Source organism: Gracilinanus agilis, chromosome 1 (genome assembly GCF_016433145.1).
Source record: "Gracilinanus agilis isolate LMUSP501 chromosome 1, AgileGrace, whole genome shotgun sequence".
In the NCBI taxonomy this organism is placed as follows: Eukaryota; Metazoa; Chordata; class Mammalia; order Didelphimorphia; family Didelphidae; genus Gracilinanus; species Gracilinanus agilis.
In genome coordinates, this window is record NC_058130.1 from 339254543 (window position 1) to 339273880 (window position 19338).

The 19338-nt window shown below is 37.6% G+C and overlaps 1 protein-coding gene across 1 annotated transcript in view; it reads right to left on the minus strand.

Moving 5' to 3' along the window:
* Positions 1–19338, minus strand: part of ANKRD31 (ankyrin repeat domain 31) — a 188979-nt gene that overhangs the window by 133293 nt on the left and 36348 nt on the right. Inside the window, exons 12-14 of the mRNA XM_044680804.1 lie at positions 16305–16460; positions 13837–13979; positions 759–897 (exon numbers count right to left, since the gene is read on the minus strand). Coding sequence (XP_044536739.1) covers positions 759–897; positions 13837–13979; positions 16305–16460 — 438 coding nt within the window. The remainder of the gene's footprint in view (positions 1–758; positions 898–13836; positions 13980–16304; positions 16461–19338) is intronic.

Consider the following 19338-nt stretch of genomic DNA (forward strand, 5'->3'; position numbering starts at 1 on the left):
AGAAAGAAAGAAAGAAAGGAAAGGAAAGGAAAGGGAAGGAAGAAAGAAAGAAAGGAAAGGGAAGGAAGAAAGAAAAGAAAGGAAGGAAGGAAGGAAGGAAGGAAGGAAGGAAGGAAGGAAGGAAGGAAGGAAGGAAGGAAGGAAGGAAGAATTCTGAATGTGGAAATATTCATTTTTATCACAGAACACTCTTTTCTTAACCTGAGTCTGACATATAGATGAAAAAAATCTAACAGATACATATGGATCAGAATAAAGAATATGCTCATGCATTTAATTAATTTATGTCCTATCTTCTTATGTTATAATTGTGGGCTATATTCTCTTTGTAGTTGCAATTAGACCTTGGAATGGATGGGAAGGCTAAAGAAATAGATGTACACTGTCTTCAGGAATTAAAAAAAAATTCACTCTGAGAAATGTCCATTAAAAGAAATGCAACTAAATATAGTTTGTATCATAATATTCTACTTTACATGATATGATTTGAAAAAGGAAATAAATATTAGGCAAACTTTTTATTAGGACTCTAAATACAAAAACAGGGGAAGGTATAACCTAAATGTCAACTGTTAAACCAAATGATCTGTCCTAGGGTTTTAACCACCTATAATATTAGGTAGTAGAAAACAAGTGTGTATAATGTAAAGATTATTAAAAATAATATCAAATCTGCATTTTTTAACCTTTACAAGGGAAAATGACAACAGCATTGCTATAATTCTTTATCCATGCAATGAGATGCAGTTTACACTTACCTGGTGTAGGACTGGGTTTAGGTATGTAGCATTCGAGTAGTTGCTTCATATGGGGGTCACTAGCTTCATCCAAGGCACATTTTCCATAATCATTTCTAAATAAGGGATCAGCTCCATTTTGAAGAAGTAATTCTGCCACCTAGAGGAAGTTTGTTCTCATGAGTTTTTTCAATCTATATAGTGTACAAACATAGATTTCGTATTTTGTACCAGTTAACATTCAAACTGTCACTAGAAAACATATTACTGTCAATATCAATGGAGTTTGGACTTATTTGTAACATATATGCACCATAAAACAAACAAAACAAAAACTAACTGATTTCTAACTGATTAGAAAACACTGATTTATTATTTTGGGGTCTCAAACTCCTGTTCTCCCTCAAAAATTTAGAAGCATTTTTTGTGTCTCAGTAGCTGATGAGGTGGAGGAAACAGCTGCACTGGATCAGTAGCCCTTTGCCCAGAGGCTGTAGTACAACATCAATCCCTGCTAGCATACAGGTGCTACCCTCCCCTGTAGCCAGCAGACACTTTTACTTATTGATGTTTCTCAGAAATGACAAGGAGGGAATTAATAGCCTGAGAACAGTGCCCAAGCACCAAAAGGCCTTATCACTCTAGGACAGTGGTGGGGAAGGGTCTTTAAAGAACATTAAGGAGGGCAGTTGGGTGGCTCAGTGGATTGAGAGTCAGGCCTAGAGACGGGAGGTCCTAGGTTCAAATCTGGCTTCAGACACTTCCCAGCTGTGTGACCCTGGGCAAGTCACTTAACCTCCATTGCCTACCCCTTACCACTCCTCTGCCTTAGAACCAATACACAGTATTGATTCTAAGACAGAAAGTAAGGGTTTTAAAAAATTAAAATTAAAAAAATAAAGAACATTAAGTAAGCACAAAAATTCTATCCCCTACTTTCATAGCAACAACTATCTCACCTTAAGAAACTGTATTTTAAGGATAACAATTTAAAATATTTTGAGTACAGAATTTATTTGCCTCGAAGACAAATTATCTATGTTAGCTAAATCAGTAGGGGCAATTTTAATATCTTCAGAGTGAGAGGAGGTGTCTGAACTACTAAAAACAATATCCATCTATAGACCAACATACAGAACAAAGAAATATCTCCTATGAAGAAATGGCCCAGTTAGCCTAGATAATATGAATTGCTCTTCTGTCACTGATTATTAATATTAGCTAGCTCTCTCAGTTTTGCTTCATTTATACATCTAGTAAACACCACAGAAGCTTAAGAGTCAGAAGGGTCCTCATAGTCATGTAAACCAGATCACACCTGAACAGGATTCTACTGTCTAATGTCCCAACAAGTGGCCATTAAGTCTTTCCTATTTGTTCTTTTTCTTTTTTTTTTTTTTTGGTAGGCAATGGGGGTCAAGTGACTTGCCCAGGGTCACACAGCTGGGAAGTATCTGAGGCCAGATTTGAACTTAGGACCTCCCGTCTCTAGGCCTGACTCTCAATCCACTGAGCTACCTAGCTGCCCCTCCATTTGTTCTTTTAAGACTATTCCCTCTGTTTCTTTATCCAAGTCACTCCCATATACACAAATCATGGAAATAAAATCTGTGTAGTCGTTGTTGTTCAGTCATTTCTCAGTTGTTTTGGACTCTTTGTGTCCCCAGTCAAGTTGGGAGTATTTTTTGTCTTTTTTTTGGCAAAGTTACTGGAGTGGTTTGCCATTTCCTTCTCCAGCTCATTTTACAAATGAAGAAACTGAGGCAAATAGGATAAAATGACTTACTCAGAGTTAACATAGCTAGTAAGGGTTGGAGGTCAGATTTGAACTTAGGAAAGAATCTTTCTGACTTCTGGTTCAGTGCTCTAACCAGTGTACCACCTCACTGCCATATTTGTGTAGTATGATCAATCAGTAAACACTTACAATGTGCCAGGTGCCATGGGAGGGAAAAGAAGACCAAAAAAATGAAACAAATCTTTACTTTTACTAGCCTTGTGTTCTACTGAGAGAGGCAACATGCATGTATGTATGTGTATATACGTATGTGTGTGAAAATATATATGTGCATGTGTGTGTAGGGGAAAAAAGACAGGAGCCTAATAATGGTAGCATTGTTATATATGTGTTAAATGTTAAGAAATGCACAAATACTACAATAAGAAGTGGCAGGGCATTCTCAGGCTTGGCCTACTGTAACTCAGTCATCCCTCAAAGTCTCACAGGCAAATTGAGCAAGTTGCAGCTACAGTCAAAGGCCATGGGAGAAAGGAGTGGGGATGGGGAAGACCAGCCTTTCTCTGCTCATAGTGCCTATTGCATCAGAAGGTAAACAATAAATTGGCACTTGGCCTGACAAAGACCTGAGATTTTGCTGATGGAAGGGAGCTTTGGAGGGTTTCACATACAAAAGCAAATTGAAAATTCTAGATATGCTCAAAATGTTCCCTAATAGAGCAATTTTGTTGAAACAAATTAGCATTTTTAAAATATGTGTCAGGACAGAACTGATTGTATATGCATATGTAATACATATAATAAATATAAAACTAAAGTTAAATGAAAGGTAATTACAGAAGAAGGTGCTAGCAGTTGTGGTAAGGCATCAAAAAATACTGTGTAAAAGGTAATAATTGAGCTATGTCTTGGAAGAAGCAAGGGATGCTATGAAGCAAAGGGAGAGGAAGGTGTGCATTCCTTGTCTGGGACATGAACATGGCAAAACTGTGGAGGAGATAGAGTATAAGGAAAAGGAGCAATGAATAATGAAGATTGAAAGATTGGTTAAATCCAAATTTTAAAGGGCTTCAAAAGCCCAAAAGAAGAGTTTATATTTGATGCTAAAGCTAATAGAGAGCCACTGGCATTTACTGAGGAGGGAAATGACACAATCAGACCTTCATTTTAGAAAATCGCTTTGGGAGTTCTGTACAAGAATGAGGGAGAGACTGAGGCAGGTCTTTTCAGTAGTCCAAATGAGAGGTGACAAGAGCCTGAATTAAGATGCTGGCTGTGTGAGTAGGAAGAGAGGAACAGATGAGAAAGACATCGGAAAGGCAGAAATAGCAAAAGGGATAGTGAAGAGGGAAGAATTAAGAGAGTTAAGAATTTTGGAAAAGGAATGACTTTGGGACAAAGATAATAAATGATATCCATTTTGAAATATCTAACATGATATAGGACAAGAATTCATGAGAGAAATTGGAGATGATACCCTGATCATCTATATAGAGATGGTAATTAAACCCACACTTGCGGATGAGGTCACTAAGAGGAAGAGGATGTAGAAAAAAAAGAGAAAAGGACCAAGGACAGAGTTGTATTAATATATTACTAGAAACATACCCTAGATTTAATAAAATAGTTATTATACATATGTATCATCTTAATTTCTCAACTCACAGGTCTTAGGCCAGGTCTCCTGAAGGATAGCTACCCCAAATTTATAGAACTCTTAAAACTACAGCTCACAAGCCCACATCAATATTTACATTTTAATAATCTGCTAATCAGCCAGAGGACACAAGTTGCTCAAAGCAAATGCATTTACTGGAGTAACACAGTAAGATTAACAGCAGAACATCCTCCACTCACCCTAAAAACTTGGAACACACTCCCCTGCAAACACACACACTTTCAATGAGGAGAATATACAGGTACAAAAATCAAGGCATGTAGGTGATATGGTAGAGCACTGGGCCTGGAGTCTGGAAGACCTGAGTTCTAATATGGTCTCAGACACTTACCAACTGTGTTTACCATGAGTTAAGTCACTTAACTTCTGTCTGCCTCAGTTTCCTCAGCTATAAATGGGGATGATAATAGCACCTACCTCAAAGGATCAAATTGTGAGGATCAAATGATATATTTGTGAAGTACTTAATATAGTGCCTGGCATATAGTAGTAGGTGCTTAATAAATGATGGAACCCACAAACAGGGAAATGTATAGATGGACAACTCACACCTGAGGAACCCTGATATCTTCTCAACACGTTCATAACAGAGATATCTATCCCTAAATGGCTCCTTGATAGGCAAGATGTCTTCATTTCTCTGTCAGGCTGCTATGTGATCTCTGTCATCTTTAGCTTCTACCTAGGCTTAAATCCTTGGCTGAGGTATTGCCACTGCCCCACTCCTTGGCTGATTTCTTTTCTCTCCTTCTTTTCACTGATAACTTCTTTCAGAAAGCACCAGAAGTTTTACCCTAGACTTATATTAAAAGGATAAAGCCTCCCCAGTTCTATTCCCTCAGAGTAATGACCCTGATGAACTACCATTTCTTATGCTTCAGAATCTCCATCAACCTCAATTCTTTAAACCTCCTCTCGATTAACACAGGAGACTGGAGTTAAGGAAGGCATGGACTTAAATTCTCTTCTCAGGCTATTGCCATGTTCTTTTGTGGGAGAATGTCATTGCCTATAAGAGGGAGAGTAGAGAAGAAATACCCTTAGCCTTGTTACATTCTGCAAGAGATGCAAGGGCAAATCTCCAGGACTTTGATCCTTTTTCTACTGATTAAACCAAGTTTGGTCCTTGGTTTTTTCAAATTTTCACTCGTCCTATTTTCTCACATCAATGAGGCAGGGATAAGTCCATTGTCTCTGTCAATCCTCACTTATGTTTTCCCGGCCTTTCAACTACAAGTGAGCTATTCAAAATCTGGGATACCATAATTTCATCAAGTGAATTTAGGGGTTCAATTGATCAACAGAATATTTTAGAATGTATATAAAAATTAGAGTGCTTTCTTGAACCCTTTTATTTCACTGATATAATAAACTCCTGAGTGAAGACACTTCCTCTCCCAATGTAAGCCAGTGTCTTCTCTACAATTTACAGTCTTAGAGTTTAAGTGCCTTGCTCAAAGCCACATAGTCTAAATGTAATAGAGATGGGATTTGAAGTCAGAGTTTTCTAATATTGAGGCCAGTTTTACCACAAATGGACATATCTACTCTGGACTAATATGAAAAACCCAGGCTGGGTGAAAGTGCACATACTATTGATGATTCTAGGGGGGAAGGCACCAGTTACAAACTTGTGAGGACAAAGTTTCTTGGCAGATCAGGTCCTGAGGGAGATGAAACGCATGCAGTTAAGTCTTTCAGAGGTATTATTCTAAAAAAAATAGTTCAGTATTCTGACTGGGAAGTTAGTGTCAAAATATTCAACAAGGGATGGTAAACCTTTCCCAGGTTTCATAGATGAAGCTGATCTATGTTTCTTTCAGAAGAGGAAGTCACTCTGAGAGAACAAAAACTGTACTATAAGTAGAGCAATGTGTGCTAGAAGAGGAGGCACATTTATTTCTGGTGAATATGTCAAAGTCCCAGATGGTTCAGTACCATAGAACAGCAGTCTAATAGCAGCTGCTGGTAGTATTTCCTTGGGATTGAGAGTAACCATGTAAAGTAATTAAAATGTATTGAAATAAACAGGGACAAGCTGAGGATTGAAGATTTAGAGCTGAAAGAGATCTCCAAGGTCATATAGTCCAATTATTTCAGTCTTATAGATAAGGAAACCAGGAGTAGAAGTGAGATGACTTGCTCAAGGTCAAAGATAAAAGGGGAGAAGAGAAAAGAGAAGGAAAGGGACAGTAGTAGCAGAGTTTGGCTTTAGCCTCACATCTCTAAATCCAGCACTATTTCCACTGTACCATGGCCTCCTTGTGTATATGAATAATTTAGAATGGTATATGGGAAACACTTTCCAAAATCTTAGAGGACTGTATAAATTTTGGTTAGTACTTCTTTTAGAAATTTCCAGTAAGGAACAATACAAATTATCACAGGGATTGCATTGGGGGAAGTTAACTTTCAAGTCAGTGTGCTCAACTATCATTCCTGGTAAAAATGTTAGCATTTATTATTAGAGAGTTTTTGCACAGTTTGAAAGGAAAGCAATTATCACTATGAGCCAGCATGGGTTCAAGAACAGTAATGCCAGACTGACCTCATTTCCTTTTTTGACGGAGTTGTTAAATCAAAAGAGTGTTAAAGGTATTATATATTTGGGCTTCAGTAAAAGCACATAATGAGATCACTATCCAAAATATATATATAAACACAGATGTATGCATATCTAGACACACATATAGATATGCTTATATATGCATACACATATATTTATGTTATTCTGCATTAATAAAAGGGAGTTGATAATACTGTTGTACTCTCTATGATAAGGAAATTTTATCAAGAGTATTGCACTTACCCCTTCCATGGTTATTGTGAGGAGTAAATGAGATAGTTGTAAAGTACTTTATAGCACAGTGTCTGGCCCATAGTAGGCACCGTATAGGTATTAGCTACTACTACTACTATTATTCTTATTCAGGTACAAGTTTCATATTTCAGGAAGAATACCATCAAGCTGCAGTTTATCTACAGGAGAGGGATCAGGATGATAAAGAAAATTTAAGTCATAGCACAGGAGGATCATTTAAAGAATTTAGAGCTAGTGAATAGAATATATAAGGAAGACAAGAGATAGCTGTCTTAAAAAAATTTTAAAGATTACTACAGTCAAGTCCTGTCAAATTGCACTAATATGACAGCAATTAGAAATATTTTCAATATGGAAACATTCTGAATGGATTCCCCTGTGGAGGAGGTAATTCAAGACCCAGGCATGAGAAGAAGATAAAATTTTTAAAAAAATTCCAGGCCAAGTCTGATCAAAAGTTCCTGGAGATTTAAGGGCTAATCCAAGCTAACAGCTGGTTGCTGAGCAGAAAATTGAGAGTCAAGGGATTCTATATAAATTTTGCATTTAAAATGCAGACAGTGAGAAAAATGCAGACAGGGACAAGGAATTAACTTTTTACCTGACTTTGTAAAGTTTTGGACTTTTAATTTCAAATGACCTATGTTCTTTCTCCCCAGCCAGTACTGACCTGACCACCAGATCATGGATGACATCTACCACGGCTCATTCTAATTCAGTCTTCCCTGTTGTGTCATGGACACCCATATTACCAACTGCTTATCAGGCATTTCAATCTAGATATTCTCAACATCTCAAACTCAATGTGTCCAAAAGAGAACTCATTATCTTTTTCCCAAGACTTCTCTCTCTTCTGAACTTTTCTGTTGAAGACACCAGCATACTTCTAGGCTCACAACCTTGTAATTATCTGTGACCCTTCTCTATTTTTCACCGCATATATCTATTCAATTGCCACATCTTAGTGAGTCTACTTCCACAATATCTCTTCGCTCACAAGGCCACTACCCCAGACCTATTCTGTAGTTTTGCAGTAGTCCCTAAATTGGTCCTACTACCTCATATCTCTCCGATTTAATTGCTAAAGTGATATTCCTAAAGCACAAGTCTGAAGGTGTCACTCCTAGCTCAGTGAGCTCCACACCGCTTCTAGGATTAAATGCAAACTCCTCTAGTTGGCATTTAAAGCCCTTTATAAGCTTGTTCCAACCTGTCTTTCCAGCCTTAATGTATGCATTACTCCTTGTCACACCATCTGCTGTTCTTCCCATGGCACTACTTCTTACCACTGGTTCCTCAGACATTGAAAGCATCTCTTTTCAGGGTGGGGCTTTAATGAATGAAGAAAAAGAAAAAGGAGCCTAACCTTTTTCATTAGAAATTAGGCTTCTGTCACAAGTGAATTCTATCAGACATTCAAAGAGCAACTAATCCCAATACTATACAAATTATTTGATATGATAAGCAAAGAAGGAGTCCTACCAAATTCATTTTATGACACAAATATGGTACTGATTCCAAAGCCAGGTAGACCAAAAACTGAGAAAGAAAACTATAGACCAATCTCCCTAATGAACATAGATGCAAAAAACTTAAATAGAATATTAGCAAAGAGACTCCAGCAAGTAATTAAGAAGGTCATCCAACATGATCAGGTGGGATTTATACCAGGAATGCAAGGATGGTTCAACATTAGGAAAACCATTCACATAATTGACCATATCAACAGTCTAACAAACAAAAATCACATGATTATCTCAATAGATGCTGAAAAAGCCTTTGACAAAATACAGCATCCATTCCTATTGAAAACATTGAAAAGTATAGGAATAGAAGGACCTTTCCTAAAAATAATAAACAATATATACCTAAAACCATCAACAAGCATTATATGCAATGGGGATAAATTAGAAGCCTTCCCAATAAGATCAGGAGTGAAACAAGGATGCCCATTATCACCTCTATTATTCAACATAGTACTAGAAACACTAGCAATAGCAATTAGAGAAGAAAAAGAAATTGAAGGTATCAAAATAGGCAATGAGGAGACTAAGCTATCACTCTTTGCAGATGATATGATGGTCTACTTAAAAAATCCTAGAGAATCAACTAAGAAGCTTGTAGAAATAATCAACAACTTTAGCAAAGTGGCAGGATACAAAATAAATGCACATAAATCATCAGCATTTCTATACATTTCCAACACATTAGAACAGCAAGAGGTAGAAAGAGAAACACCATTCAAAATCACCCTAGACAATATAAAATACTTGGGAATCAATCTAACAAAACAAACACAGCTATTATACGAAAACAACTACAAAACACTTTCCAAACAAATAAAACTGGACCTCAACAATTGGAAAGCCATTAACTGTTCATGGGTAGGACGAGCTAACATAATAAAAATGAACATACTACCCAAATTAATTTACCTATTTAGTGCCATACCTATCAAATTACCAAAAAACTTCTTTACTGAATTAGGAAAAACTATAACAAATTTCATTTGGAATAACAAAAGATCAAGAATATCAAAGGAAATAATGAAAAAAAATGTGAAGGAAGGGGGCCTAGCAGTACCAGATATCAAACTATACTATAAAGCAGCAGTCATTAAATCAATATGGTACTGGCTAAGAGATAGAAGGGAGGATCAGTGGAATAGACTCGGGGTTAATGATGTCAGCAAGACAGTGTATGATAAACCCAAAGAGCCCAACTTTTGGGACATGAATCCACTATTTGACAAAAACTGCTGGGAAATTTGGAAAACAATATGGGAGAGATTAGGTTTAGATCAACATCTCACACCCTACACCAAGATAAATTCAGAATTGGTGAATGACTTGAATATAAAGAGGGAAACTATAAATAAGTTAAGTGAACACAGAATAGTATACCTGTCAGATCTCTGGGAAAGGAAAGATTTTAAAACCAAGCAAGAGTTAGAGAAAATTACAAAATGTAAATTTAATGGTTTTGATTATATTAAGCTAAAAAGCTTTTGTACAAAGAAAAACAATGTAGTCAAAATCAGGAGGGAAACAACAAATTGGGAAAAAATCTTTATAACGAAAAACTTGGACAGGGGTCTAATTACTCAAATATACAAGGAGTTAAAGCAAATGTATAAAAAATCAAGCCATTCCCCAATTGATAAATGGGCAAGAGACATGGATAGGCAATTTTCAGGTAAAGAAATCAAAAGTATCAATAAGCACATGAGAAAGTGTTCTAAATCCCTAATAATTAGAGAAATGCAAATCAAAACAACTCTGAGGTATCACCTCACACCTAGCAGATTGGCTAAAATGAAAGAAGGGGAGAGTAATGAATGTTGGAGGGGATGTGGCAAAATCGGGACATTGATGCAGTGCTAGTGGAGTTGTGAAATGATCCAACCATTCTGGCTGGCAATTTGGAACTATGCCCAAAGGGCTATAAAAGACTGCCTGCCCTTTGATCCAGCCATACCATTGCTGGGTTTGTTCCCCAAACAGATCATAGATAAACAGACTTGTATGAAAATATTTATAGCTGCGCTTTTTGTGTTGGCAAAAAAAAACTGGAAAATGAGGGGATGTCCTTCAATTGGGGAATGGCTGAACAAATTGTGGTATATGCGGGTGATGGAATACTATTGTGCTAAAAGGAATAATAAACTGGAGGAATTCCATGCAAATTGGAGAGACCTCCAGGAAGTGATGCAGAGCGAAAGGAGCAGAACCAGAAGAACATTGTACACAGAGACTGATATACTATGGTAAAATCGAATGTAATGGGTTCCTGTACCAGCAGCACTGCAATGACACAAGACAGCTCTGAGGGATTTATGGTAAAGACGCTACCCACATTCAGAGGAAGATATGCAGGAGAGGAAACATATAAGATAAACAATTGCTTGAATGCATGGACTGAGGCGGACATGAATGGGAAATAGACCCTGAACAAGTACACTTGTTACAACCATTGGAAATGTGCGTTGGCCATGGGTGGGGGGGGGAGGGGGGAGGGTGAAGGGGAAAGTAGGGGCATAAAGTATGTAAACAGATTTAAAACGAATATTAATAAATGTCTAAAAAAAAAAAAAAAAGAAATTAGGCTTCTGGCCAGGATTGAACCTACTCCAAACACATACCTGGGTTCAGAGCAGAAGAGCCCTGTGATGGAGAAGAGAAGCAGTATTTCAACTCCTGTAGCCCCAGGAGTTCTTCAAGGTTATATTTGTTTGTTTAATGTGTAATAAGGAACTTCTGGGACAAGATGGAGGACACCTTGAGTGACAGGAACATTGGTTGAAGACCTTGGAATGTGCCCAGGGTGGCATGAACCAGGGCCAGAAGACAGTTGGAACCACCCTATAAATACCCAGGGGTAACAGCACACAGTCTCATTTGGAGACTTTCTTGGGAGGAGGGTATATTGGAGGGAGGGTAGGCCCAGACCTGCAATCCAACATCCATATCGAGTTGCCATAGGAAATCAATTACTTGTTAATTAATAGAGCTGAAAGAAAAATCATCACAATCAACAAGAAGAATATCACTAACCTTCCCTATCCTTTGGCTTGTGCCGTGGCTAGGCTCAGCCAGGGATTGTGAGAGGGAGAAGATAGCTCCGGCCTATTACCAAACCTATCATCCAATTGATTTCAATTCACCTCTGTTTATTAGATCTAGCTTAGTACTTCCAATTCCATTATCCTACTTCCTTGTTCCTAACTCCTTGTTAAGTAAGAAATAAATCCTATTAATAAGTTCAAAACAAAGATTGGAGTACCTTTCCTAATTAGTGAAACATCTAAAGCTTTAGGAAGGGACTAGCTTTAGGACTTGTTTCACACAGTCAGAATCTTAGCGTTATCCAAATAGCATATTAATACAAGCTCATATCAGCAACAAACCCAACCCCAAGTCAAGAGCTAGAGAAGTTGGCATCATACACACAACTTCTCATTGATTACTTGCTTGGGCAACTGTTAAAAGAGACAGCATGGCAGACTCAGTCCAGTAGTCTGTCAGGCTGGGAGAGACACAGCCCCTTCCATTATCAATACCACAAGCTCAGTGTTTCTCCAGTTACCTTTTTTAAACAAATGTTAATAATAAGAAAGCAGACAATGAGCAAAAAGTTGCTACACTTGATAAATAGTAGGGTTTTGTATCTGAAAAGCTCATGTAGAATTCATTTCCATTTCAGAAGGAAATGGTGATACTAGGCATTTCAACACAAGAGCTAAGTATGAAGAGAGGGCTTCTGTTGTAAATATCTAGTCTTTCAGGATCTGAAGTTCGATGAGAAGCAAAACGAGATCATGGTTCAGGTAGAGGTTTAGAAAGCAGTTAACCAAAAGAGAAAGGGGAGGGTGAAAGAAATAAAAAAAAGGTTGGAAATAAGGAAGGATTCCTGTAATTATTCCACCAGCCTTCCAAAGCACACATTCTGGAAGGCTGATTATATATATAAAGACTAGCTTTAATAAATCTGTGCTATAGGAGTACTTAAACATTTGCAAGTTGTGTAGTTAACAAATAAAATGGCTTCTATAATAAACTTACTCTTCAAAACATCCTTGAAATTTCATAATCAAATTCAGACTATTCAATAGCATAACTTATTGGGAACAGAAAATAAGATGATAAACTGTTGTTTAATGCTAAAATATTGTGGTTGTTGATCTTCTATTGAAGTCCTCCTTCAGTGGTGACGTAGAACATTTTTCAAACTTTTTAGTCTTAAGATCCCTTTATGCTCTTAAAAATTAAAGAAGATCCCCAGCAAAGAGATTCTGTTTATATGGGTTATATCTATAGTTATTTTATTTAGGCAAACAGGTGAAGTAACATGCCCAGGCTTACACAGCTAGTCAGTATCTAAGGCCAGATTTGAACTCAGGAAGAGGAATCTCCCTGACTCCAGGCTCAGCACTTCAGCCACTGAACCACCTAGCTGTCCCTCTTTTGTTATTTACCATATTAGAAACTGAGATGTCATAGTATTATTTTGAAACCTATTTTGACCTTGTGAATCCTGTGAAAGGTGTAGGGGATCCTCAGGAATAACCTGAGCCACATTATGACAACTACTGGCATAGAGATAACCACTGGGTTCTTGAAGACTATGGCAGCAAAGTAAAATTTCTAGCAGTTTTTAACTGCTAATGCTAGTGTCTTCTTTTTATTGATTATCTCCAATTTATCCTGTATATATCTTGTTAACCACAGTGCTTTCATGCTGTCTTTCCCATTAGTGAACTCCTTGAAAGATTAGCTTTCTTCTTATTCCCTGTGCTTAACATAGAGCCTGGCACATATTAAGTAATTAATAAATGTTTACTGACTTACTATAAAGCTAAAAAAAGGAAAGTAAGCTTTTGTCATCTGAAGAACAACTTAACCTAGTATTACCATCATCAGATTTAACCACTCAGTCAGTTTTTTTTTTAAAGCACTATAGCTCATTAAAATTTATTATCAAGGTATGGAGGATTTGCAACCTTTATCAGTGGAGTGAGCTCCCTTACCAATGAAATCTTGGTTCCTTGAAGTACTGATGAAATAATATGATATGGTAGTAAGAACTCTGGCTTTAGAGACAGAGGGTTGAAATTTTGACTATTTTATGACCTGTCTGACCTTGGTCAAGTCACTTTACTTCTTTAGATCTCAATTATCTCCTCTGTGAAATAGGAGGTTTGGATCATGGCTTCCAAGTTTTGTCAATTCTAAGTATTTAAGTGTTCTAATTGATAATGAAATGACACTGGGAAAAAACAAACATCTTTTATAGACTGGTCATTTTGATTTGAAAAGCCTATTAATTGTAGTATTTATCCCTAAGAGGGAACCATTTTCAGTACCTTATAATGCCCATTTAACACAGCATCATATATTGGGGTGATTTGTTTCATCCCTTTGCAATTTACATCAGCTCCGCCTTTTAACAGCTCAAGGACTGTCTTATAAAATCCATCCACACTTGCCTCATGAAGCGCAGTCCAGCCTATTACACCAAAGGAAAATTATATGTTTATACCTGGCATCTTAATAAGCTTTGAGCTCATGTTTATTCTTTTAAAAAATAATTTGTTTTGATGTGGAAAGTAAATCTTAAAAAGGCACCTTGATATTGGGTCCATTCAATCCTATTAAAGGTCAAATCCTATCTTTTACATATATTGTGATAGTTTCTCTGACTTTACCAGGAAAAAAAAAATGAATCAGTTATCTTTAAGTATCCAATAAGCATTATAAAAAATTTCCTAGATTTTAAATACTCACAAAAAAACCTATCAAATGGATTTCTAAATGAGAAAAAACACAGACAACTTTTATAATTCATGCAAAATTGATGTCTGATTGGAATTTCTGCTAAATAACAGTTAATTATATTGATTCTTAAAACAATTTTTTATCTTTAGGGAAAAAACAGAAACTAAACAGGGTGTAGAGGAATGAGAAGTAGACAGAGAGTCAGGAAATTTGGCTCTGTAATTAACAAGCCATATGACCTTAACAAATGCCTTCATCTCCTTGGGTCTCCAGACCTTCATTGGCTGAATGAAGGTACAGAACTAAATTATCTCTAAAGGTTCCTTTTCCAGCTCTAGCACTCTCTAATTCTATGATCTTAGGAATGATTTCTTTGTGTATTGTACTGTGAAAGATATGAAGAGGAGTCAACAATTAAGGTAAGTTTAAGAAGTTTTTCACAATGCTTTATTTCAGAATAATGAACATTTTATCTTAGTTCCTAGCAAACAGCTGGGCTCCTGCTGCTTCTCTGGGCTTCCTTTTGTTCAGCACCTAGAACTAAACACAATATTCCAGATTTGGTCTGATTAGGGAAAAGTAGAAAATGCCTCTCTTAATTAAGCCTAAGATCACATTAGCTTTTTTGGATGCCATCTCATCTGTTCCTCTAAAATGGCAATTCCTTTCTTAAGGATTTTATCATCTGGCTCACACTCTTTTTCTTCACCCCAACCCCTTGCCCTCTAAAATGGAGACCTTAATATACATGTTGGTGTCTCTTTGAATACTCTGACCTTTCAGTTGGTCATTTCCAATTCTCATGATCTGCACCTTCATTCCACTCTAGAGATAGCCTGGTGTAATGGATAAAACATGACTCAATCTTTCATCATATATTTTACTATGCATGTGACCCTAAATAAGTCACTTAACCTCTCAGTGCCTTGGTTTTCTCATCTGTAAAATAATAAAGGTCTCAGATCAATGGCATACCTATAAGGTCCTTAATAGCTCTAAATATGTGATTATAGGCAGAAAGTGGCATTTTAGCTATATTAGGGTTTAAAGATTAAAGAAGGGATAAGATAGTTGCTTGGGTGGATGGGATGATAATAACTGACCTCAGAATTTTCATTCTTATTTTGCTTCTGTTTTCTCTGACAAAGAAAATACTCTTCAGACTAGAAAGAACAGAAGAAATATTGTGGATAGGCAGTTGAAACCCCAAGACAAGTAGGGAAAGAGTAAGAGTATCTGGTTGCCTTTGAATTCAAGTCATTGAACCCAAATGAACTATACACTAGAGTACAGGTGTGATTATTGAGACACAATCTGTACATGATCTCTAGAATATGATGGAAACAAAAGAGGAGCCACAGAAGGGAAAAATCTATCCTTTATGGATCCATATCAACTTCAAAGAAGTTCTCTAACAGAATGTCTTAGGGATCTGTATTTGATTCTGGCTGTTTAATGTCTTTTACCCAGGACTTGAATAATGGTATAAACAACTTATTAAAGTTACAAATGACATAAAATGAATAGGGATAGCTAATAAGCTGGATGACAAAGGCTGGAACCAAAAGATCTTGCCAACCTATAAATATGAACTGAATTTAATGAGATGAAATTTAGTAAGGCCAAATTTAAGTACTTCATTTAGGCTCAAAAAATTAATTGCACATAGAAGACAGAGGGGGATAGCTAGATTTATGGAAGGTCTTGGTAACCTTTTTCTAAGCAGCTTTTAAAAGATGAAAAGATTTAAAAGATGAAGGACTTTGACCCTGATACACATGTAGGCTTTAGAGCTAGAAGGAACCTTAGAGATTATCTAGTCCAACCTTCTCATTTTATATATGGGGAAACTGAGGCCCAGAAAGGATAGGTGATTTTCCCAAGGTGACATAGTAGTAGATTCAAGATTTGAACTTGAGAGGATCTCAATTCAAATTTAATATTTGAAACTAGAGTCCTCTGACTCCAGATCCAGCTCTTTCCACAACACCACAAAGTACAAAACTCACATGATGAGCCGTGAGTCTTCCTGGCTTGGCTTGATGGCAAAACTTACCAGCATAATCTGGCAAATTTACATTTCCACCTAGTTTTATATATTTCTTGACAAGAGCTGAATCATCTGCCTGAGCAGCTTTATGCAGGGGTGATTCTCCATAAATATCTCTTCGATTAATACTGGAAACCTTTGATATGTTTCTGTGACTTTTTCCTATGAGTCGAGAAAAGAAAAAAAAAAACATCAAATTTCTGGCAAACAAAAATAATCACCATTCTATTTGAATATCAGCAGGCAAAAGAAGGCTCAAGGATTACTGAGGACATTACATAGGACTACATAGGATTATATAGGACAATTATAGAATTCAGGTGAGGAGACGTGTAATGAAGCTGCCTTGTTCTTAAGTCAGAACCTTTAAAAAATTGGTTTATCGAGAAGTTGGAGCAGCAAGCGGCGGCGGCGGCAGTAGAAGCAGTAGCAACCACAACCACAGCAGCTGGAGGACCCACGACGCAGGAGACGACAACGATGGCGTCGGAGAGAGGGGCCTGGAGCCGACCCTGACTCCCTCATCTCTCCCGTCCCGGGAGGTAGAGTGCCCGAGCCCAGGCCCCCCCTCTCAGCCATGAACCTGGCCAGTCAGAGCGGGGAGGCCGGCTCCAGCCAGCTGCTCTTCGCCAACTTCAACCAGGACAACACATCCTTAGCTGTTGGGAGTAAATCTGGTTACAAATTCTTCTCCCTTTCCTCTGTGGATAAGCTGGAACAGATTTATGAATGTACTGATACAGAAGACGTGTGTATTGTGGAAAGATTGTTTTCAAGTAGCCTGGTGGCCATTGTTAGCCTCAAAGCTCCACGAAAAATAAAAGTCTACCACTTTAAGAAGGGGACTGAAATATGCAATTATAGCTATTCCAATACAATATTGGCAGTCAAATTGAATAGACAGAGGTTGATAGTATGCCTAGAAGAATGTCTATACATACACAATATTCGTGATATGAAGGTACTGCATACAATCAAGGAAACTCCCCCAAACCCTGCAGGTTTGTGTGCACTGTCAATAAACAATGACAACTGTTACTTGGCTTATCCTGGGAGTGCAACTATTGGAGAAGTACAAGTCTTTGACACCATTAATTTGAGGGCTGCTAATATGATACCAGCTCATGATAGTCCCCTAGCAGCTTTGGCTTTTGATGCAAGTGGTACCAAACTTGCCACAGCTTCTGAGAAGGGAACTGTTATTAGAGTATTTTCCATTCCAGAAGGACAGAAAATCTTTGAGTTCCGGAGAGGAGTAAAGAGGTGTGTAAGCATCTGCTCTTTGGCCTTCAGCATGGATGGAATGTTCCTCTCTGCTTCCAGTAACACTGAAACAGTGCACATCTTCAAACTTGAGACTGTGAAAGAGAAACCTCAGGAGGAACCCACTACCTGGACTGATTACTTTGGGAAAGTTCTTATGGCCTCTACTAGCTATTTGCCCTCTCAAGTAACAGAAATGTTTAACCAGGGAAGAGCATTTGCTACTGTCAGACTACCATTCTGCGGTCACAAAAATATCTGTTCACTTGCCACAATTCAGAAGATTCCCCGATTATTAGTAGGAGCTTCTGATGGTTACTTATATATGTACAACCTGGATCCTCAGGAAGGAGGGGAATGCACCCTGATGAAACAACACAACCTTTTCAAAGAAATAGAGGAGGAAAAATTTTTCCTAGACTGAGACATACTTCCTTCAACATGATCACTTGGAGTGAACCCCACCAGATTTCACTTCTGAGTGGTACATAATTAATGAATGAATTGCTCTTGTTAGTAGGACATAGTGACTGTGCCTAGCTATTGCTAGGCTACACCAATGAGGTAGCTTCCCGAAGTCTGGCTCCTCACTCAGCTGCTGTGCCTCTTAGCAAACTCTACAATGGATTCTGTGGACCTCTCTGGTAATTCTTTGACCTTGAAGTTTACAAGGTCAAAACCTGGTCTTTTATCTCAGATTCCCTCACAATCAGGAAAGAAGACACAACCAAGGGAAGCAGCATCATGAGTTTAACCAGCCATTGGATATATGTACAAGGGCTCACAGGACTCCATCAAACTTTGAACAGGTTCACCAGACCTCCACACTGATTACTATCAGCAGGCAGACACATTGCACATTCATCATGGACTGAACATTGGCCAGTTTCCCTGAGAGACCATCCTTATCTGACAGGGGATGCATTTTGAACATACTCTCCTTTATCCAGGGTACTGGGGAAGTTGTCCTTTTGTTTTCCTAGTGCCATATAGGGAAGTGTCAATGTAATTTTTTTAAATATACATTTTTTGAGAATCATAGATTAAATTTTTATCTTGATACTGTGAATATCTGTTTTGCTCTGAATGTTTAATAATTTCACTGTTGCTCTCCATGTATGTGCTTGCTTCTGTTCAGTTCTTCTTCTGTTCAGTTTTGTAAAAATTCTTTTTAACCCATGTCTTCTGTCTTAGAATTGATACTAAGATACTTAGAATTGATACTAAGTATTGGTTTCAAGGCAGAAGAGTGGTAAGGGCAGGCACTGGATGTTAACTGACTTGTTTAGGGTCACTCAGTTGGGAATTGACTGAGGCCAGATTTGAACTCGGGTCCTCCCATCTCCATACCTGACTCCACTGAGCCACCTTGTTTGCCTGCATTTGTGTACATTTCAAGAACTTGTTTTATTGATCATTTCTGGGGTGGTTCAGGCAGGTATCTTTTCAGAGTTGGAGTTAGCCCCTGTGGCTATCAGCAAACTCTGCTATAGTACTATACTTGATGGGTCTTTTCACCTTTTAATACTTATCTCATTCATGAAGTAGAGTTGAAGCCAACTTGCTAGAAATCAAGAAGCAATACAATCCCGATCAGAAATTTCTCCAAACAGATAATTAATCTGGAAGAATGAGAAACAAAGAACCTAACCATAAAAAGCTTTCCTGGTGGCAAGGATGCCCAAGACACATACAAAAAGAAAAAAAATGAAAAGATAAGGAAAAGACATTAACAGCTTGCTGCAAGAGGTATAATGCCCAAGCAACAAACTCACTG